The sequence below is a fragment of the Crocuta crocuta genome, unplaced genomic scaffold, assembly GCF_008692635.1.
Source record: "Crocuta crocuta isolate KB4526 unplaced genomic scaffold, BGI_CrCroc_1.0 scaffold72, whole genome shotgun sequence".
NCBI lineage: Eukaryota > Metazoa > Chordata > Mammalia > Carnivora > Hyaenidae > Crocuta > Crocuta crocuta.
The window spans coordinates 3072261-3080115 of record NW_027529427.1 but is presented as its reverse complement, the minus strand read 5'-3'; the positions used below and the strand labels follow the sequence as shown (position 1 = coordinate 3080115).

The 7855-nt window shown below is 50.2% G+C and overlaps 1 protein-coding gene across 2 annotated transcripts in view; it reads right to left on the bottom strand.

Annotated features, from left to right (window-relative positions):
- Window positions 1-3150: 3150 nt before the first annotated feature.
- VWF (von Willebrand factor) overlaps window positions 3151-7855 on the bottom strand; it is a 137395-nt gene continuing 132690 nt past the window's right edge. For both annotated transcript variants that reach the window (XM_077759150.1, XM_077759149.1), the window contains 5 exons: window positions 7449-7547; window positions 6663-6791; window positions 6098-6137; window positions 3883-3980; window positions 3151-3462 (listed from right to left, as the gene is read on the bottom strand). In XM_077759150.1, the coding sequence (XP_077615276.1) occupies window positions 3274-3462; window positions 3883-3980; window positions 6098-6137; window positions 6663-6791; window positions 7449-7547 (555 nt within the window). In that variant the 3' untranslated portion in view covers window positions 3151-3273. The remainder of the gene's footprint in view (window positions 3463-3882; window positions 3981-6097; window positions 6138-6662; window positions 6792-7448; window positions 7548-7855) is intronic.

Genomic DNA, 7855 nt, shown 5'->3' with positions numbered 1-7855 from the left:
GGGAGGGGCGAGCCCGGGCCGCGCCGGGGTCCGTGAGGCGGAGGGGCGAGCGGGGCAGCGAGCCGCCTGCTCTCCTCCACCCGGGGGAGGCGCCTCCTAACCTGGTTCGGGCGTGAATGTTCAACCGGATTATCTCGTGCAGCTTCTGGCTGATTAGTCTCCAATCCCGCCCCGCCGCCCCGTCCGGGGCACTGCCCGGGTCGGGGTGGGAGGCTCCCGGGCCCAGCTGCCTTCACTCTCACTCGCCCTGGCGACCACACATCCCCACCTTTCCCCGGACTCCACGGGGCGGGAGTGGGGAAGAGCGCGCCAGAGACAGAGGACAGGAAGAGGGGCTGCGAGAGGCAGAGGGAGGGGNCGGGACTGGGTGGTGAAGGGAGGTTGAAAGCCGAGAACGAGAGGAGCGCCATCCCTCCCGCCAGGTTCTGGTGCCCAGGGAGGCACTGAGAAGTGGAAGGCCTTCTGAAGGGCCGTCGTGGATCACGGAATCTACAACCCCAGATGCCCTGATGTTCTTTACTGCCAGAAACCCGACAAAGGAGAGGGTGTTATGTTAAGGTCAAGTATGCTGTTTATTCTGCAGTGTGAAGAGTGGGATCTCCTGCACTGATAAAGTGGGCAGTGGAGATGCTCCTCACCTGACAGGAGTCCGGGGCAGTGCAGAAGGAGAACCAGAATGTCCCAATCCAGAGTCCTATTCTGGCCACTAGGAATAGTCAGGGCTAATGTTACACAGGCCTTCCTCTTCCTCGGGCACCCTTCTCAGAGCTTTACCCCAGGAGATTAGTTAACTATGACACAACCTTATGAGGCAGGTACTGCTAGTGTGCCCGGCTCAGGGATGAGACTACAGCGTGGAAGGTCAAACAACTGGGCTCTGAGAGCCTGCCTGCATCCCCAAGCAGCCCGCCTGCTCAGAATCCGTGCCCCAACACTTTGCCAGTCAGCTTCCTTCTCTCCCAAACAATGCCTTTCTCCCCCATTCACTCCAGGGACCCTCCCCAAGTCTTGTCTTCTCCATGCCAAGAGCACTGGAAACCTTTCTGCAGATCCATTGCCTTTCTTTTCTCCCTCCAGCACTTTCTTAGCCCCTTAGCCCCTGAATACTCCCCCTAAAACTCTCCCCTGGGGGGACACTTATCTCCTCTGAGAGTAAGAGAGTCCCTGACCCCAGAGGCAGGCTCTGACCCAGACTACCTGCTGAGGAAGGGAAAGTCCTGAGATACACCCCACTACCGGTTTCTTTTTTGCAACCTTCTTACCCTGCGCCTGACTTTTTTTTTTTTTAATCAAAACATACTTTTTCTGATTTGGCTTTTTTTCTTGGCAGTGAATTGTCATACCGGTCGATATGAGAAATTTAGGCTATAGAGGCGCAGACAGTTGGAAAATTGACACCTGATGCTGGAGAGGTAACCTCGCTGCTGAGTTTCTCTGTGGCCGATGCCTCCAATAACACCTCATCCCCAGGTAGAGGGTTAGGGGATCAGTAAGAAGACAGGTAATTCCCTGCCCTAGGATCTGGTTTCCTACAGATACCTCAGAGGCTACTCAAAGTTGGAGGCGGGATGGACGGACAGAGGACAACCTTTGAATTATTGAGCAGTTATATAAACCATCTATCCATTCTTCCTTTCCTCTTAGGAAATTCCCCACCAAAACTGCTCAACACAACCCATGCCATTTGCCTGTAACGGATCTCCCCTCCGGTTGTTCCCCACAGTATCAGAAGCAGTTGAGTCCTAGACACGCAGGAGTCACGTTTCCCATGACAGCAAGAACGGAATCGGCAAGCAACAGGGACGGTGTGGCTGTGGTGGAGTGGCCTGGAAGTTCTTGCCTAGGTGTCAGGGCACCTGGGTTCTGAACCTGGGCTGCCCCCCAGCAGCTGTGTGACCTTTGGCAAGTCACGTGTTCTCTGAGCTGCTTTTATTCTCTGTAAAGGGGCAGGGGAGGGGCACTGGATCAGATGATGTCCAAATCCTTTCCAGCTTCACCATCCAGCACTTTAAGTGAGTGGAGCTTTCCTTTGTTAAAAGGATCTGGAATGAAAATTCTCCATCAAATTCCTATCACACACCCGGGACATTTCCTTTATTCTCATGGGTAGTCTCTCCACAGCTAGAGTCTCCACCATCTTGGCAGCAACTCATGTAAACCTATTTCATAAATCTTAAGGAGGGACAACCTCTCTGAGAGTGGTATTACCAGACAGTGATTTGGGGACTGGGTGACGTTTGGTGTTATCTACATCCTTCTGCTAAAAGATGTCTGGAGTAGGCAGACCGTTGGCTTTCAGCATCCAGCCCAAAAGAAACTCAGCTCTTTCACCCCTCAGGATAAAGTAAATCCCTAATGCTCTGCCACTGATGACAGAATCACGTATTCCCTGCTCCGAGCCTTGATTGCGTCCTATTTTTATTCTTGTTACTTCTTACATTGTTATATTATTGTAGGGCAATTTACAGTTCTCCCCAGACTTTCAGCAGTATTTTACCATCTCAGCCCCAGGAGTGAGACTAACATTCCTAATTTCCAGACAAGGAAGCGAAGTCTGAGAACCACTAATGGTTTGCTTGGGGCCGCGCAGTAGAACAAGCGCCATGGGTAGAACCCGGGCCTGCCTCCAAGCCCAGGGTTCATCCACCGTGGCCGAGCCTGTGCTGGATGGGACCCTGTTCTGCACCTGCCAGCACACTCTTTGCAGCCTCCTCAGTCCTCAGCAGCTCTCCCTCCCACAGGGACCCTGAGGGTACACAGGACCTTAGGAAACCAAGGGCTCAGAGAAGCCCCTGCACACCTGCTCCAGCTCCTTCACCACAAGGTCAGCCACACTGGCAATAACCATGTCTCTCTTGGCAAGAACCTGGCTCCAGGGCCCTCCCCTCTGCTCTGCTCAGAAGCCCCTGGATCCAGAGCTTGGAGCCCCCAGTGTTGCTGAGCAAATCCCCTTTACTTCAGTGCACTGGGTGGAGGTTCTGAGGAGGCCTGCCCCACACAACGCCTCCCACCCCATAGAGCCAAAGACACCACTTTGTCCCGGAGGTTGGCGTGCCTGGGGCTGGACCAGGTTCAGAGCTCGAGCCCAGCCTACCACTGTCATCTCAGCCTAGAAGACGCAGTGAACCAGCAGCCTTGTGCAAGGTGAGAGATTGACCTTTATTGTGGGCTCAGGAGGGCATGAGAGCAGAGCACAGAGAGGACAGAGCAGCGCTCGGGCCGGGCGGTCAGGTCCAGTGAGGCAGGCGACAGGAAGCACCCGGGGTGGCGGCCTCACTTGCTGCACTTCCTGGGGGAGCACTTGCACCGCATGGCGTTGAGGACTTCATGGTAGATGAGGGAGCCGTTGGTGCAGCGCAGGGGCACCCGCATGGGCTCCGTCCAAGTGGGCGAACAGCAGGAGCACTGGTCCTGCACGTCCCCCGTGTCAATGGAGTACAAGGCTTTGCTGGCACATTTACCCTGTGACGGGGCAGAGAGAGGCAGGGCTTTGTGGTGCTGGAGAGTCCTGCTGGGTGCTTTGCAAAGGTCGGTTCCCGGAGAGTCTGACGTGCCCGCTCTCCTGATGGCACTATGACATCCAGACCCCACTAGCCGCAATTTCTATGCACGTTCCATCAGGAAACACAGTTCCCACCTTCCCTGAAAAAACTCTCCTTTCTCTTTAAAGGACTTGAATCTTTCTACAGTTGTTTTTTTTCTGGGGTCAAAAGTTTCCAGGTACTTGAATAAAACATTTGCTTAAAAATATATGCTTCCAGTTTCCTTCATGTCTCCTCCCCGTGAGCATTCCAGGTGCTTCTACTATGTTACTAGAGATGTGTCCAGATGAGGAGACTCGCCCCTCCCCACTTAGGCCTCGCTGAAGTCAGGGCCCCTTACCTCACAGTAGTGAATGTCCACTTCCTCTTCAGACTTACAGTCTCCCACTTTGACGTACTGCAGCCTGGCAGTGATATCCTTGCAATCTGTCTCTTCACCTATGGGACGGGTGAGAGATGGGACCTGGGGCCTGGCTGGAATTCTGTAGAACACTCTCCGGCCCAGTTCCCTCACTTTATGGGAAACAGGTCAGTTTCACAGTGACCAGATCACCATAGCCAGCTGATGGGAAGGGAGTTAAACTGTCCTGGTTTACCTCACAATCTCCCAGCCCCCCAATCTAGACATAGAGTTATGGCTGGGTTTAACTCACTTAATGGTACAATTTTAACTGCAGGAGGAGCCTAGATTCAGTGAGCTTTGGTGATGTAGATGGATGAGCCTTGCTTTTATGTAATTGTAGACTCTAAAAACTATAATGACTGGAGCAGTCTTCTTATGCTTATAACTATATCCGGAAGCTAATGGGCAATGAAGTAGTCAATAGATATAATTATTATCTATCTCTGCCTTTGGAAAAGAGGAAAAGCAAATGTCATGGCCACACGAGGGGCTAAGAGGATGCCTAGGAGCCCTGGGAGCCTCCCTTTGGGAATAGCTGTCTCCAGCTCTCTGGCATGGCAGGGCTTAGTGGCATTCAGATCTGAAGCTTTACTTGTCCCACCAGTACTTCTAAGACTTAATGCCAGCTCGCCATTCCCCATCTGCACACTGGGAGTTTTCCATTCTTGAATGCCTCCCAAACTAAATCAACCCTAACTACACATTAGCCTGCCTCCCAACTTCCAAATAACTTCATTGTGCAGCGAAAGCCTGCCAACCACATTAAAAGAATGAATAAGGAAAACATATTTAGGCTGACATACTATATTCTTTTGCTGTAGATTTAAATTCTGAGCCTGGCTCCCTTTCCTTATGAAGGGTCTCCACCTCCTGAAAGTACAACCAACAAAGGCCTCTTGTTACCTCCCTGCTAGCTTTGTAGATAACAGCCTCTTGACCAAATTCCATTGGGCAAAGTATGCCCAAAGAGAATTCCTCTTCTCTGATGGTTTCCTGACTTCATATTCTTAAGCTTATGCAGACAGGAATCACAGAAAGGGTTGCGTTCAGAGTGTTTCCACAATCTGCAACCTGGTTACAGCAAAGGCAGGGACTGTCAGCGTGAACCATCAAGAAAAGAATGGCTGGGGTGCCTGGGCAGCTCAGTCAGTTAGACATCTGACTCTTGATTTCTGCTCAGGTCATGATATCACAGTCATGAGACTGAGCCCAGAGTTGGGGTCCACGCTGGGTGTGGAGCCTGCTTAAGATTTCTCTCTCCCTCTCTCCCTCTGCTCCTCCCTGCTCATATTCTCTCTCAGTAAGAAATAAAAAACAATAAATGATTGAGCACTGAAGGTATTCACACCTTTCAGTCTTTCTTTCTTTACCCAATACTGAACACCCAAAATAAAACAAAAAGCAAAACAAAACACTAAACTAAAACCAAAAAGCATTAGCACAGGCAAGTAATTCTATATTCAGTGAACACAGCACTAACACTAGGATTCTGCAAGTTACTTGTGCTCATGAACATACGAATGTGTGGGGAGATTGCTCTCTGACATGCAGCTTTGCAGGGGTCTGTCCCCAAAGCTGCTGCTGTGAGCTACTAGGAGCAAGCAGGGCAATGTAACTGCAAGGTCAAAAGGCACTGAGAGTGAAGAAGGGGAGATTAATAAATGGAGACCAGTCTGATGCATCCTTAAGAAGATTCTGTGTTCTCTGCAGCCCCCACAGCATACGGCGGGGAGCTGATGTTAGCCAGCTGGTGGCTTCTCTTTCTCTGGGAGGTGGCTGTCTGACACTCAAATAGATGTATACTGAGTGTCTGCTCTGTCAAGATCATGGATCAAGGGTGCCTGTCTTTCAGGAGCTCCGGTGGGAAAAGAAGATATGAGCCATGCACACCCCTTGGAGGGGAAAGGCAGATAAGAGAATAGAAATAGTTAGGAGTTTAGAGGAAAAAAGAAAGAAACTGCTTCACAGGCATCTGAATGGCGATTTGAGAAGGAGGCAGTCTAAGAACATTCAGATAGTTTCCTGCAGAACTGAACCTAGTGACTGGCCAATGATTAAGAACTATCTTTCTAGAATGAAGCTTCCTCCAAAGAATAGTCCCTGGACTTGGTCTGACGGATTTCAAGGGACAAGCTAGTGGTCATGTACTTACACGTGGTACAGCAGGTGCCTGGAATTTTCAAGATTTTCCCCTAAGAAAACAGCACATTCCCAGATTAGGCACAAATAGTACACAATGGACAGCTGTCAGGTCACTCCAGGCCAATCCCTGGCTTTGGACTCAGCCCCAAGCTTCAGTCTGTAGGCATAAACTATACATTGCCATCACATATGTGAGCAGGCTGACCCCCCAACCTGACCAGGCTGGAACAACTCCGATTGTTCTGGATTCTCTCCCAGTTGGGTCATCAGGACCATCGTTCTCAGCGGAGACTAGAAATCATTTGATCTCTCACCTTCCCCCTTCGAGGAGCACAGATTTAAGCTCCCCTAAGGGAAAGATATCTATTGAAAGCATTGTGTAATGCAGAGAGTTTTCTCTCTCCAACAGGCTTTGCTTTTGAAATCTCAGTGATTTTTTAAACTGGGTGAGGGGTCTCCCTTGGACACTGGGACATCATGTCAGAGGGGACTGCATGCTGTTCAGAGGACTCCATTCTTAGAGTCAAAGATGGGACAGTCAAGAGGAAAGCAGGGCCTGAGCTCCAGATACTCACTCCCTCGGCCAGACACTTGTGTTCATCAAAGGGCGGGCAGCCTGTGACCCTCTTCTCCCAGATGTATTCTCCTCTCTCATTCACCTTGCAGAAGTGACTATCACAGCCATCCTGGAGGGTCTCATCGCGCTGAAAAGACAGAGGGGAAATAGGTAGGGCAAATCCAAATGCCGTGTTTGGGTTCCAAAGACACTTCAAACCATGACCTTGACTCCTTGGAGTTGTTGAGACAGGCTGGAGGACTACAGAACAAGAATGAGACAGTATCTATAGTCTCCACACCCAGAGCACATAAGACCAGAGGAGTCCCAGTTTTGCAACTTATTTATTGTGAATAGGGCTGCATCAACACAGAGAATCCCCAAACTCTTCCGACCACCTAGAAGCTTAAAAACATTAAGACATAGTAATAGAACCAGAGATGAACCAGGGCGCCACCCCCCAGCCCTAGCAACTAATTCCTCCTCTCATCAATCAGGGTTTGTTTCATGCTCATTGCCCGTCCAGGCTTATAGACAATCAAGGCTGAAAGGAATCTTAAAAGATCAACCAACTCCAAATGATGGGCCTCACACCAAGTACACTCGTGTCAAGAAGAATGAAAAAGAATGAGAGAAAAATTCTGTACCTTCTATAGACTATCCATCTTTTCTCTATAAAATCAGAAATAGGTGGGAAGCCAGTATTGATGCAAACGTAGTCCCTCTTTCTTAGAGAGCAGATCCCCAAATAGGAAACCCCAAAGAGGTGACTTGAGGGGAACTCCTGAGTTCAAGGTGCTCCTACCTTCAGTGTCATGGTCTGGCCTCCTCTTAGCTGAATGGTGCAAGCCACAGGCAAGCATCTGCCACAGCATTCGCCTTGGCTCTTCTCTTCCTTGTAACCCTGTACCCGGGAAAAAAGCCAGCCTTAGTGAAGCCCCCAGAGCACCCCAATGATAAGGAGGCTTACTTTTCCAACTTCTCATCTCTCCCATCCAGCAGTTTTACCAGGAGTTCAGGAAGTCAACAGCCACCTCTTAGCTAACCTTTGTCAGTTCTCCGTTCTCTAGATGGCATCCCTTCCTTCCACATACACAGCTCTTGCTCAAGTGCTAGCGACCACACTTATTAAATTAGACCTCTGTCCTAAGCTCCAGACTTACAAATTCAATTGTTTGCCTGACAATTGTTTATCTTGCTGTCTTCTCAAGA